This window comes from Eremomyces bilateralis (genome assembly GCF_010015585.1).
Source record: "Eremomyces bilateralis CBS 781.70 unplaced genomic scaffold P152scaffold_15, whole genome shotgun sequence".
Lineage (NCBI taxonomy): Eukaryota > Fungi > Ascomycota > Dothideomycetes > Eremomycetales > Eremomycetaceae > Eremomyces > Eremomyces bilateralis.
The window spans coordinates 569,563-582,413 of record NW_022985081.1 but is presented as its reverse complement, the minus strand read 5'-3'; the positions used below and the strand labels follow the sequence as shown (position 1 = coordinate 582,413).

Genomic DNA, 12,851 nt, shown 5'->3' with positions numbered 1-12,851 from the left:
CATGGAGGTGTATTCGGTTTCAATCCATATTCGCTTGCCGCAGCCATGTCACCTTCCTAGTTGTGGTATAGGCGTACGAGAGATCCCCGCTTTCATGGGCATCGTGGATGATTTCGGATCGCTGTGAGCTTGCATCGCCTCGGGAGTTCAATCCATTGACAAATGCATGCTGATGCATTGTAGCTGGGTGAAATGCTGAGTCTTGCCATTGGCGAGAGAAAGGCGGATCGTTGGATTGCGTGACTGCAGGATCGTGCATATCAAAGGCAAAAATAGAGAAAAGAAGATACCTGTACCGAATGTAGCTGAACGATGATCTATATGCAGGTTGCCAATAGATCATTAACAATGTTTCCATCATCTGCCATGGTAGGTGGACGTTTGCGGCAGTGTAGCATTCCTCGTGGTACAGATCAGTCAGTTTACGGTGCATATCGGACTCTCCAAATTCCCATCGAAACGGCTTCGATTCACATGCCCCAGATCAAGACCGCTAAAGGTCTGCATGGAAGTAACTACCTGCTTGTCCAGAAAGCTTCCATCGGTCTAGGTATGGCGATGAATGGAATGACGCCCACATCATAGGACGAATTCCCAATGAGGTTAGCCCCGATGCAGGAACCAGGATTAAAGCAATGCCACGCTCTTGCCCCGTCTGTGCGCGATCTTACTTCAACTCCACTTCTCCAACGTCCATCTGATCAATCATCAAATACGACCATCCACACCGTTATGGGAACTGCTAATAATAACGTGCAGCAATAATTCCCCCGATCTAGCCTTACGATGCAGATCCTATGCCAGGGTAGACTTCAAGCTGAGTATCGATTCCTCCGTCTAACCCCGGAATGGACTTTGTTAGCGGCCTATTCGTACAAGCAATGATAGGACACGGAGGTCTCTCAATGATCCTATCGATGGTCTCCAATACTATGTTTATCCACATTGACAAATCCAATGTTGTGGATGAATCTCACCAGTTGGCCTTCCCGAATAATCCGGGACGATGGCAACCAATTCCGATCACGATGGCGACATTGATCCTGTCAGCCACTTAGCGGATCATGCAGAGGTTCCCACCACATCCTTCATGGCTTCATGCACCCCACAAGCATAACCCGGCTGAGCCGGCTTCTAAGCAATAGTAAGTGCCAACTTTAGCAATGCGATTACCCGAGTGAGCTCTTGTAAGGCTGTGCATACAGCTCACCGACATACCGTGGCTTTGAGAGGATTTCTTTGTGGTTTGGAGAGTTCATGTCTTTCACGACAGAAAAGATTGCTTCGTTTCCCTTTACTGCTGTGAATCAAGATCGGATCAAAATCTTCTGTTTCCATTGAACCAGCTGCGTTTGTGATTCTCAACTTGTCGGACAGCGGTTGCTAGAGATCTTTGGCGACTCTATTCAGAGTAAAGAGCTAGGAAACCAAAATGCCGGACACTTTCCTCGGGCAATCGTCCCCGAAATTCAGCGAGCTCTCTTCACGAGATAGCTACGAGGCAGAGGAAGCCCTTCTGAACCCGTCGTTGGAGAAAGAGGCACCGCGACACCGGAGACGGCGATGGATCAAAGATGGTAGAGCCAGATATTTCGTCGCACCACTTGTACTCGTCTCGTACGCAGTCATCGGCTTGATAGGTGCCTGGGCAGGGAGTCAATGGGCGTTCAATCCGGCTGATTTCGCGACACGATATGTGTCCCAATATTGTGAGCACGAGCCCTGACTTCCCCTCCGTACGGTCTCTACACGAAGAGAGGTTCCTAACGGTCAAATAGCCCAGGTTGTGAAGGATGTTGGCATCCGCTATTCATTAATCCGCTTCAACGGCTCACTGATGAAAGAGAACATCTACCGACAAAATGCGAGCCCGGAGGTCGATGCGGCTTGGAACTCGCTCGGGGTTAACTGTACTTTCCCCTCCTTCCCTCCTAACCCTCAAACTTACCGAGGACATTGGATACTAACACAGCTCTCCTAGATCGCAGTCTCGTCGTCCCAGAATCCGAAGCGGCCGCATCCGGGCTGCAACCAGACCAAGTGAAGGTGGCCAAGAAGTACGGTGGAGGCTACGTCGCGAACGTCGAGGGTCTGCATCAACTACACTGCTTGAATCTCCTCCGACAGTCGCTATATTACAACTATGACTACTACAAAGCGCAAGGCAAAGGCGCCTTCCTGAACGACGACCACATCGTCCGGGTCCACGTCTGTGCGTCTCACCAACCACCCCCTTTCCACCATTCCAACAGCCCGCTAACCCCCCCAAGCCCACTGCCTCGACATCCTCCGCCAACAACTCATGTGCACCGTTGACTTGGGCGTGCTGGGTCAAGTGTGGTGGAACCAGACCGCGCCGCGCGCGTATGTCGATTTCAACACGCGGCATATGTGTCGGAACTTCGATGACGTAAGAGAGTATGCGCAGGCGAGGCAGCTGCCGGTGGATATCCCGCCGGACTATTTGGAGCCGCCTAAGGAGGGGGATACGGTGTATGCGGAGATGCCATGAGGGGTAGGGGGTCAGGAGAGGACATGAATTGGTGCCGGGGCTTGAGATAGGGCGATGGCGTTGTGCAGTTGGATGAATGGAAGATGATGGAAATGTAAAGTTACTATCTAGCTCAGAGCATGTTAGGCGCATGGAGTAACTGGTTGAACCTGTATAGTAACGGAACCGGGACACGTCCGTGATGGACAATATATTAGTAGAGTTAATACCGTCCAATGAGATGACACGCAACTAATACCTACATTTTCCAGTAGTCGAGTGGCACACCGCTGTCCTGATGGGTCCGGATATGAGACCTAAACGCCCGCTCAGGGGTCGCAGTGAAGACAGTAGCTTGATTGCCTGTTCCTTGGTGTACGCTCTAGGTAAGCGGTGTGCGGACCCAAGTTCCAAAACGACCAGCGAAATATGAACGCAAGGGCAGAAGAAGAGAAACCATTTTTTCACATGTATCCCCTAGGGGTGTAGGTCAAGGGGTTTGGTTTTGCCTTTCTCGAAATCAGGGTCGATAAAAGCATCTCAGTCGACAGGCACTGTAGCAAAGATGAACAACATATTTTGGGACTGATTTCATTCCAAAGAACTATGTTACAACAAAATACAGCACCTTGTGAAAGGTCTGAAGCCGCGAACTGGGGAAAGACGATTGGAATCGTCGAAGTTCGGAATGAAGAAAGAGAAAAAGCTCAACGTTAGTCGAACGTTCTTGAGTGTGGCGTCGGGCTGGTCTAATCCGAGCTCATGACCGTCTATTTATGGGAATCATCGTCTTGTCCTCATCCAATATGAATCTTTTCGCAGAGTGCTTCAACATCTTATAGGCCGGTGTTCGGCTTGAACCGGAAGCGATCCTCCTCCTTCACCTCGAACGGTACGCCCAACTCGAACAACTTCGTCACCGCGTCCGAGAAATCCTTAAAGAACAGCTCGTTATCCTTCGCGTACTTCTCCACCCACGGCTTGAACTTCTTATCCTGCACCAGCACCATGTCCGTCGGCAACATCATCAAGCTCTTCGTCTTCACGTCCTGAAACTGCTTCGGCCCATCCCACTTCCGCCACGCCCACTTCTCATCCAACAGCAGCTTGAAGAAGTCGTTGGTCAGGATGGTCGGGGAGAACGTCCATGGCCCGTCGTAGCCGCTGCGGTCGGTGTGCGTGCGGCCGAGGGCGTGCGCACCCGACAGCGCGACCATCTCGCGGTCGTCGAAGCCCATACGGCCGAAGATGGCGCGGATGTGGTTGGCGCCTTGGGAGGCGTCGGGGAGGCGGCCGTCCGGGGTGCAGTAGGAGACGTCGCGGTCGGCGCGGCCGGGGCGCCAGGGGATGACAGGGCCTTGCATTTCTTGGATAGCGCAGACGGCGGAGAGAGTCCAGAGGTCGGAGTAGGTGATCCAGGGGAATTGTTCTGGAGGTGTTAGTGAATGAATTCACAGACGTGCTGGTTAAGAGGGATATAGACGTACGGTGGATGGGCTCTAGGAAATCTTGGGCAGCCTTCAAGCCTGCGTTTGCGCCGTGGTCCCTTTCAGGGGAGAAACGCATGGTAGCGCCATTGGAGCCACCGGTGCCAGTTTCCTTGTCATATCTAATCATTGAAGTCAGCATCATCACACTCAATTGGCGTCGATATCTAAACTTACGTGCCACTCGCGTGCCATCCCAACCGCAACAGCACCGGGCCATAACTCCCATCATCATACTCATCCTCGTCCTCAAGCTTCTTCGCCACCGCATCGTACACCTTCTGATAGTCCTCGAACGTCGGCTTGAACTCCTTCTGTTGCTGCTCGGCTGTCCCCTGCGTGGTGTAATAGTAGTATCCACCGCCGCCGAGGAGCGCGGCCAGTCCAGCGCCCCAGATTAGGCCGGAGCCGCCTGATTTGGGTGGGGGCGCGGCGCTGTCCGCATAGCCGCGTCGGAAGGACGAGCGGGCGTTCTGGGCGGCATAGCGGGAGGCGAGGGGCCGGGCGGCACGGGTGGAGGTGCGGGCAACGGATCGAGCGATTGATGCCATTGTGAAGGGTGAGGTGAGGTGAGAGTGAGGTGATTTAGGGAGGGAAATATGATAAAGGGGAGAGAGGCCTCGATAAGGAGGAGCTAGTTGGTGATGTTTATTTCGGGAGCTTGTGATTGGCTTCTCCGGACCGATGGATGATGTGATGCTCGGGTGATCTCGCTGAGCAGGGAGAGATTAAATGAGGAATTACTGACAACAGCTGCTGAGATAAAGCAGTTGCTAAGACACAAGGAATGACCGACAGTGACTGAAGGAATGAAATAAGTGAAAGAGAAAGCAGATCAGAGGCAATTGGGGAAAAGACAACAATTATATCAGCAACCAGATTACTGGACCAGCTGGAAGATTCTCGGCCAAAACGGCGTCGGATCCACTCCGCTCCAGTTTTTCGCACGAAATCTCCATTTCACGTGACATTCTAGACCATTTCCATCATGTAAGCCAGACGGCCATTGAGTAAGCAACATCGCCTAGAAATTCATTCGCCTCCAAACTCTCCCACCCACCTATCACCAACAATCAACCTCAGGAGGTCCGAAATATGAAGATGTAGTAGAACAGTTGCCAAGGGTAATCACTGATGATCATCAGAGGCTCTGCTCGGTTGAACATCCGAACTGTGGCTGGTCGCTGCTCATTCGTCATGTGCGTCCACCATGGCTGGGTTCTCCGCACTTGAACCCTGGAATCGGGCTGGAATGTGGATGTCTTACTGTAGATTACGTCTGCTGTGTCCCAGATCTCCAGCGTCTGGTTCTGGCTCCTGTAGGATTTTATGAAAGTCTAGACCTATAGAAGGCTGGAATAATGCCGGACGAGAACGATTGGAGCCCGGGGAAGCCACCATGTACCATTGACCTGCCAGTTCCCGAGCCATGAACGACCAAGAAACATCGAGTAGAGCCTGGATGATGTTTCTTCTCGGGTACAGATAAAGTATACCACCCAAGTTCATGAATTTTTCACAAGTCAACACCATTCACATCCTCTAAAAGAGTAAAAGATATCCACAATTCCCTATCCAACGATGTGAACCCCCCAAGATAGATAATAAACCGAACGCTACATCGAAAAAGAAAAAGCTGCTCTTCTTCATCATAACAGCATACTCCGTCTCCGGGTCGAGATCTTCCCCCCGTCGTCATCATTCATCGCCGTCCGGCTGGATGGTCGTTCTCTCGTCGTCCGACTACTGGGTGCTCGACTCGGCTCGGATCGCCCGCCCTTCGTCGCGTCGTTGGACAGGCCGGCCATGGAACTATGCCGCCGACTCACTCGCCCTTTCGAGGAGCCACTCGGTTGGATTCCAGGCGTGGCAGCGGGTGCGCCTAACGGCCGCGGCGGGCTTGACGAGTCGGTGAACTCGAATACCGCGAGCGGATCTTTCTCTCTCTCATTTGTCTCGTCGGACTTGGTGCTCGCGACCGGGTAGTGGAACCGCGATGATCTCGGCCGCGTGCCGCCACTCCCTCTGCCACCAGCCGCCTGCTCCCGCCGTTTCCGCGCCGCATTCACCACCGCAGCTACCGTCGTCAACGGCTTCCCGTCCTCCATCTTCGCCGCCCCTGGCTCCTTACCCCGCGTCGGCGCCGTTTTCCGACCCAACGGACTCCCCGCCCGGCACTCCGCCGTCGCCTGCTCGACCGCCTCCACCGCCGCTTGCGCCTCCGCCTCCGCGAGCTTCTCCAGCTTCGTCTTCCCCCCATCCGCATCCGTCACGTCCGGAAAATCTCTCCATCCCTCATCCACCTCGTCCTCCCACTTCACGCACACCTTCCGCTCCTTCCGCTCCGACTCCGTCGACACTGACCTCCGCTCGCTCTCGCTCGCGCTCGAGTCCCGCAACCCATTGGCCCCCGCTGCCACCGCGTCGACTTTCTCTCCTGCCCGTCGCATCTTCTTGTTTAAGCTTGGTTCCGCGTAGTTCACCTGCGGGCGCGCACGTCGGCTGGGGCGGCTCGCGGAGGAGAACCCGAGGTCGCCGGGCGGAGGCGTGTCGCGGGCGGAGGGGTCGCTGGTGTCGGTTAGGGGGGATAGGAGGTCGGAGGGGAGGAAGGGGGTTTTCGGTGGGAGGGGGTCGAGGGATTTTTCGGTGGAGTGGAGGGGTGCGGAGAGGGTAGTTGGTGGATCGATGCGGGTGACGGCCGGGGAGGGCTGGGGTTGTGTCGTGGGGAGCGGGATGGGTTCGGGAATGACGAGTTGGGACGGGTCGGGGGCGCGGGATCGGCGGGCGGGGAGGGAGGGGGGATCGCGCGATTTAGGGGTGAGGCGGGAGCGCGCGGCGGTTTCGCGCGCAGAGAGGGCGGGTTTGCGAGTGGTGAGGGTGGGAACGGTTGGGTTGGATGTAGGTTTGCCTTCGAGGATGGAACCACGGAGTTTCTTTGGAGAGTTGATGATGTCGTCGTTGGTGGATTCTGCTGCTGATTAGCATTTGGTTTCCGAGTAATACGTTGGGTGACTTACTGTTCTTCAAAACCCGTCGGAGCGGTACAGCGAGGTCTTCGTTGCTGTCAATCTCCCTGTTCTCTGGCGCTGCAGGAGTATCTGCCTGAGACTTCCTGTTGAAACGGAACTCGTCCTGCGATGGTGTTGGATGCGAGGCGTTATTCGTCTTCAAACCCGTCTCACTATCCCCAGATCCAAACTTTCTTTTCCCGGGCCTCGCCACTTGCTGTACCGCGCCACTCGCATCGCCTTCCTTCCGTCTCTCCCCTATTTCTCCGTCTCCCGACTCTTTCTCCAGGAACACCGTCAACCTCCTCACATCGATCTTCCCACTCTCCCTCCTCCGCCTCCTCGTCTCTAGATTCACACCCAATGCTCCCGTCGCCAACTTCACCTCCTCTTCATCCCCGGCACCGTCCACCCCTGCCGTAGCCTCCCGCCCCGGATCAAACCCAATCGGCCCCACCTCATCAAAATGCGCGACCGGCGGCGGCCCCAGGTCCGGACTATCCTGACTGCTCCCCTCCGCCAAGAAGTTCACTTGCAGCTGCTGCTGTCGCTCGTTCTCCAGCTCTTGCTCCTGTAGCGCCAGCATCTCACCCGCATCCATCGTCCACCGCGGAAAATACTTTCCCTCGACGATCGTTGGCATCTGCGTTTCTTCGCGCCATTGCTGCCGCGCGGTGGGGCTGGGTTTCTCGGCGAGCGGTTTGTATGAGGAGCGTCGGCGCGCAGGACGTGTGTGGTCCGGCTGCCCGAGCGTGCAGATTAGGCTGGAGAGTTCGGAGAGTTTGGATTCGAGGAGGGAGCGGGTGGTGTGGAGAGCCGTGGCGGCGGTAGTGGATTGGAGGTCGGAGACGGTGGTTTCTAAGTGCGCGATCTGGGAGCGGAGGGATAGGTTCTCGGTGAGGAGGCGCGAGGTTTCGGATTCGAGATTGCGGATGCGGATGGATTGGGTGGAGTTAGTTCTGGGAATGGGTTAGACACTTGGAGCGCTCTAGGCGGGTTATCTGGACTCACTTGGCTAGTTCGCGGTTTTGGCGAATGAATCGTTTTTTGACTGTATGAAGAATATCAGCGCACTTGTCCTTGCCGGAGCGCAACCGTATAATGTCACTCACGGCTCTCTACTGACTCCGCTGGAGCAGGCGGGTCGTTTAATCGCGCCATGGAGGGCTGGTGAGCGTTGTATTCGGTGATAAGGATGTATAGTCGTTGTAAATCAATTCGTGTTCGGGGCTCAAATGCGATTCGACCATTCAAGGTCGTCAAGCATGACGCTGGCAGGCTTAATGGTGCGAGTTTGATTTTGTAGACTACATTCGAGGTCTTGTCTTGTGGTGATAACAAAAGTTGCAGGTGTAAACAGTCACGGCGCGTCAGAGCGACCAGATGTGCAGTCTCGATGGACAGGGGTCTACATGCGATTCATCCCTCTATCTCTCGACCACCTTTCATTCAACACGAGTGGAGTATAATCCAATCCGTCATTCAATAGTTGATTTCCTCGCTTTAACCGACCAGACCTCTCCGTTCCATCCTCAACCCATCACGATGTCCTTCCCCCACCGTCCCCTCCCCTCCCACCTCCGTTCCTCCTCCGCCGCCAACGCCTCATCCTCCGCATCCGGCCAATCCCCGCTCCTCCTCGCGCGGATCAACGAGAAGAAAGCCGAATTAGCAAGCCTGAAGGAGCTGCAGGATCTCAGCGGCGCGTTGGCGGACCAGATGGAGACGCTGGAAGATAAGCTCAGCACCCTGACCGATGGGACGGAGGCGGTCGCGGCGGTGTTGAGTAATTGGGGGAATGTGTTGAGGGCAATAAGTTTGGCGTCGAGTGCGTGCTCATTCTCCTTGATATTCTCCTAGTTTGCACAGCTGTCCTAGAGTTAGTCTTTAAGTATATGGGCAAGAGAGCTAATCCTAGATCAATAGCGAAAATACCAAAGCCGAAAGGTGCGGAAGACGAAGTGGTGGCAGAGGAGACGAAAGTCGATGCGGGACCGCCGCTGCCACAGACGCTGGTACGGATACCAGTTGACCAGGCTGCAGCATTGGAATCACAGCAGGGATCTGGTGATTGAGTTCTGCTGGCGAAGCTCCAGGCTATTGAGCGAAAAAAGAGGAAATGTGCCGTCAGTAGGCACTTCGCGGATGTTGCAAGGGGAGTGAACATATGGTTGAAGCGACACATTGTGGCAAAGAGAGACCGCATATCAGTGTTATCAGCATGGCCCATGAGAGACGGCAGGTCATGGGCAAGAGGTCATTGAAGACATCGGCTGGGCAACTGTTCATGCATAACTCAGTACCGGGTGCATGAATGGTGGAGTTTCTGGCGAAACAAGGGGCATTCAATGCCGTTGAGCAGAAGAATCACTAGTAGGACCATGGATATGGTTAGAACGTCGGCGAAATTGTTGTCATTGCTGCGTACTACATATCAGATGCAGGATGCTGAGGCAGCCAGTAATTACTGCAGCTATGAGTGGATTGAAGGGGTCTGTAAATGACAGTATAAATATGCTTGCCGTACTGATGCCGTCTGTGGCTGCTGCCCCTTGGAAGTATGCAATTAGCCCTCCTTATAACGAGCGATTTCTGTGAATCAGGCGCTGTCCGAATTTCCTTTCAAACTCGAAGACAGAGCGGCGATGAATTCGTTTGATGGCCATGAGCTTCATGCGTCCCATGAACACGAAGCCTCAATCGTATCCAGAGCGGTTGAAATAGGGCTCACGTACGAAGCCAAAGTCCCAATCTCCCACGTTGGCACCCGCTTGACGTTGTCGGTTAACCCAGAATGGGTTGTAAGTGCTGTAGTCTGGACATTCCGTCATAAGCATATGTAACACGTCATAAGCGCAAGCAGAACATACCTCGCTGGCCAGAGATGCCAAGTTGATCGGCAACATTGACATAACCTTCCTCATTCCTTCCTCCCGACTTCTTGATCTTTGTGACCATGTCTTGATCGCCCTCCCAGGTACTGCGGCAGAATGGGCAGGTCACCTCATCATGGCTTTTTCGCCGGGCAGAAGCCCAGGTCTCGAAACATTCCTTGTGAATGTTCTGGCCACACGCAGCTTTGCAGTAGACGATGGTTTCCTTGTTCTCTTCGAACTCTGTGAAGCAGATGGGACAGTCACCTTCGATAGTCTTGCGCTTCCCGTCCGTCCCCTGGGTTGAAGTGTTCTCGGTCTCGATACGAGGCGCACGAGCGAAGATCTCTCGGAGTTCGGAAGAGAGAAGAGCGAGCTGATAGACGTATTCATAACGCGCATTGAGCACTTTATGGAGGACCTGGCCGTATGTCAGCTCTCTAATCATCAGGAGAGCACTGCTATCAGCTTACGTAGACCATGTGCTTGCATTGCTTCCCTTTGATAGCATGTGGGCAACTGCACGTAGGTCGAGGCTTGATCTCCACAGTGTAAATATTGCCCGTGGAGCCAGTCAATTCAACTTCTTCCTTCGGACACTCCTCAGTTCCGCCTCGTTTCCTTGAGAGCACATAGAATCTTCGTAGCTTATCAGCGGGACGATCAATTTCTGGTTCATTGGAGCATTTACCTCTGGGATCTAGCACGGAAATAGATATCGTGGAACGATGAAGGAGCATGATCTCGGTACCTAGATAAATGGTCAATGACTATTCAGCAATGACTAAAGAATGAAAGGCTTACTTCCTCAGACGCTTCTCCTTGCCCGGAACCTCAACATTTTGCTTCTTAGTTCTCTTATTGGGCTTCTGAATTGCAGACCCATCTAATCTGTTGCCGAGACCATCATTGGTAATGCTGCCTAGTACCTTTCTCTTGCGCGAACTGCCCCCGGCCGACGGTGCCTGGAGCTTAGCAGGCTGGTCAACGGTATTCCCAAACGCATCCACCTCGAAGCAATCCGAGTCAATTGCTGAGCTCAGTCTCTTTTCCGAGTCCTGATTGTTCTTGTGACGGGGTGGTTCCGTCTCAACTGGTCGGGCGAACACTGGAGTCTCACCTCCTTTGGGCATCGTCCGCTTTCGAGGCCCACTCGTCCGCCGGACTGTAGTTGCAGCACCTTCAGCTTGCCCCGTCATTGTGCCTCGCGTCAATAAATAATTGGGCAACTTTTCTGTCGAAACCTGAAAGACTTAGGTAGCGTTAAGTGATCGAATTCGCATTAAAGGTGGATGTCGCGATGATGAGTGATGAAGTCGTGGAAAATTGGGAAATGCTGGGTGGCATCAGCTATTATTTATTTATTAAGGAAGCTGGTCAATCAGGATACCCTGAATATATGCCTCAGGCACTAAGGCATTATTATTTTGACACGTGAATGACACGTCTGCACGTGACCATGGGTGTATAACCCGAGTTCATGACCCCTTCCTCAACCTCTGCTTCAGTTCGTGGCAGAAGCATATTATTACAAGTGTCGTGTGAAGTCCGGTTTCGTTCTAATTCGAAGCTTCTATTGTCTTGCGATACGCAGTACTCCTGATAGTACCAGCTGGAAGACGTGCCCAACTGCGGGTTGTCAAAATCCACTGCCGTTTCACATATCTGCACATAGGAACAGCCGAATCCTACCAGACCACACGATGAAACTCATCTACGCATTCTTCCTCCGTCCGAAAAAGCCTCTCTTCCGTCCCTGAGACTCTGACACCGCCAAAGTGGAGGAATATGCTTTTTCGTTGCCTCTCTTCCTTCCTGTCTTGACGTCTCGCCGACTTGCACAACAGCAGCAAAGTCCCATCTGAATGAGAGCCGCGATAACCGAAAACGCGCTTGCGATCCACATCAATGCGAACATTTTCTTCCCAATTTCCGCGTCAATATTCAATTCAGCCACCTGAGTGATCGAATTTCTGAAGATGATGAACATCACCGTTGCAACGACGGAAGCAACGACCACCGCTACCATGGAGATAACAGTTAACGTTCCAATAACGAGGGATACCCATCGTGAGTAGACGGTAAGAGGGACCAAGAAGATCATGACGAAGGTGACCACTGTTCCGAAGAGGAACAAGGCAAACATCCAATTTGAGGCAAGGTTGAGGATGTCAAGGACGTCGAGAATGTCCGCCGGGAGTGCAACTGATTCGATTGTGAGTATTCGTTGTCACCAACGCATTACCTCGCAGTGCAAACTCACCTGAAGCGCCAGCAAGCAGTTCATCCAGCAATATCTCAACGGGGTTGAACCAATAGAACGAGTGCGGCTTCGAACACGCAGATATCCCCTGGTTGACATAACCTTCGCAGAAGTTCCAGAGACCGGTCTGGTAATAGTCGTGAAGACCCAACGTCTGCGCAATGGAGTTGAGAAGCACTGCATTTGGGATTGATTGCGGAACGATATTCGAGAGGTCGATTCTTAGAAAATAGATGTCCGCCAAGGCACCCGATGGTCGTATGCTACCAATGTTGACGATGATAAGGAAAATGAACGATATCAGGAGGCAGAAGGATGAGATGAGACCGAAAGTCTTCCGTGTCTGGGTTGCTCTTTTGATCTGGGTCTTTGAAACGCGACCACCGTTTGGTAATCCTTTCTCTTCCTTGTTGGTCGTCCGACCATCAGCGTCTCTAACTGAGTCTCCAGGAACTGCACCATTGGCGCTGGTCCTTGATATTCGAAAGGTTTTGAAGGGTAAGGAAACCATGTTGATATTGGACAGCGCTGTCTGAACCGCCTGTGTTGTGTATCCTGACAACGGTTCACTCTGAATATACGAAACCGTCAAAAGGGAAGGAAAGGAACACTTCAAATCCTCAGAATGGAACAATATCCCGGAAAACTTCCAGCTGAGCGTCGTATCCAGGTCCGCATATAATCCATGTACCCGTCCAGTTGAGGGCGAAACACGACGTGTGGACTGGA

At 53.2% G+C, this 12,851-nt stretch overlaps 6 protein-coding genes across 6 annotated transcripts; 2 read left to right on the top strand and 4 right to left on the bottom strand.

The window, feature by feature from the left end:
* Nucleotides 1–932: 932 nt before the first annotated feature.
* Nucleotides 933–2,512, top strand: P152DRAFT_467481 (uncharacterized protein; the record flags this gene model as incomplete). The annotated part of the gene is made up of 4 exons (XM_033680769.1): nucleotides 933–1,045; nucleotides 1,756–1,910; nucleotides 1,982–2,212; nucleotides 2,271–2,512. The coding sequence occupies 4 exons, from the start codon at nucleotides 933–935 to the stop codon at nucleotides 2,510–2,512; spliced, it is 741 nt and encodes a 246-aa protein (XP_033532767.1).
* An 815-nt stretch (nucleotides 2,513–3,327) lies between these two features.
* P152DRAFT_400142 (cytochrome c peroxidase Ccp1) lies at nucleotides 3,328–4,529 on the bottom strand (the record flags this gene model as incomplete). Its single annotated transcript, XM_033676555.1, has 3 exons — nucleotides 3,328–3,920; nucleotides 3,979–4,100; nucleotides 4,156–4,529. 3 exons carry the CDS (start codon nucleotides 4,527–4,529, stop codon nucleotides 3,328–3,330), a joined length of 1,089 nt encoding a protein of 362 aa, XP_033532766.1.
* A 778-nt stretch (nucleotides 4,530–5,307) lies between these two features.
* Nucleotides 5,308–8,275, bottom strand: P152DRAFT_483441 (uncharacterized protein). The gene is made up of 4 exons (XM_033681943.1): nucleotides 8,099–8,275; nucleotides 7,998–8,037; nucleotides 6,996–7,945; nucleotides 5,308–6,946 (listed from the first exon to the last, which is right to left on the bottom strand). The coding sequence occupies exons 1-4, from the start codon at nucleotides 8,145–8,147 to the stop codon at nucleotides 5,628–5,630; spliced, it is 2,358 nt and encodes a 785-aa protein (XP_033532765.1). The 5' UTR covers nucleotides 8,148–8,275; the 3' UTR covers nucleotides 5,308–5,627.
* A 256-nt stretch (nucleotides 8,276–8,531) lies between these two features.
* Nucleotides 8,532–9,061, top strand: P152DRAFT_400074 (uncharacterized protein; the record flags this gene model as incomplete). Its single annotated transcript, XM_033676550.1, has 2 exons — nucleotides 8,532–8,814; nucleotides 8,913–9,061. The coding sequence occupies 2 exons, from the start codon at nucleotides 8,532–8,534 to the stop codon at nucleotides 9,059–9,061; spliced, it is 432 nt and encodes a 143-aa protein (XP_033532764.1).
* Nucleotides 9,062–9,397: 336 nt separating this feature from the next.
* P152DRAFT_460006 (uncharacterized protein) lies at nucleotides 9,398–11,179 on the bottom strand. Its single transcript, XM_033679806.1, has 5 exons — nucleotides 10,664–11,179; nucleotides 10,551–10,610; nucleotides 10,333–10,498; nucleotides 9,857–10,280; nucleotides 9,398–9,801 (listed from the first exon to the last, which is right to left on the bottom strand). The coding sequence occupies exons 1-5, from the start codon at nucleotides 10,990–10,992 to the stop codon at nucleotides 9,683–9,685; spliced, it is 1,098 nt and encodes a 365-aa protein (XP_033532763.1). The 5' UTR covers nucleotides 10,993–11,179; the 3' UTR covers nucleotides 9,398–9,682.
* A 309-nt stretch (nucleotides 11,180–11,488) lies between these two features.
* P152DRAFT_80164 (uncharacterized protein) lies at nucleotides 11,489–12,757 on the bottom strand. The gene is made up of 2 exons (XM_033683255.1): nucleotides 12,123–12,757; nucleotides 11,489–12,064 (listed from the first exon to the last, which is right to left on the bottom strand). The coding sequence occupies exons 1-2, from the start codon at nucleotides 12,631–12,633 to the stop codon at nucleotides 11,574–11,576; spliced, it is 1,002 nt and encodes a 333-aa protein (XP_033532762.1). The 5' UTR covers nucleotides 12,634–12,757; the 3' UTR covers nucleotides 11,489–11,573.
* Between the last annotated feature and the right edge of the window lie 94 nt (nucleotides 12,758–12,851).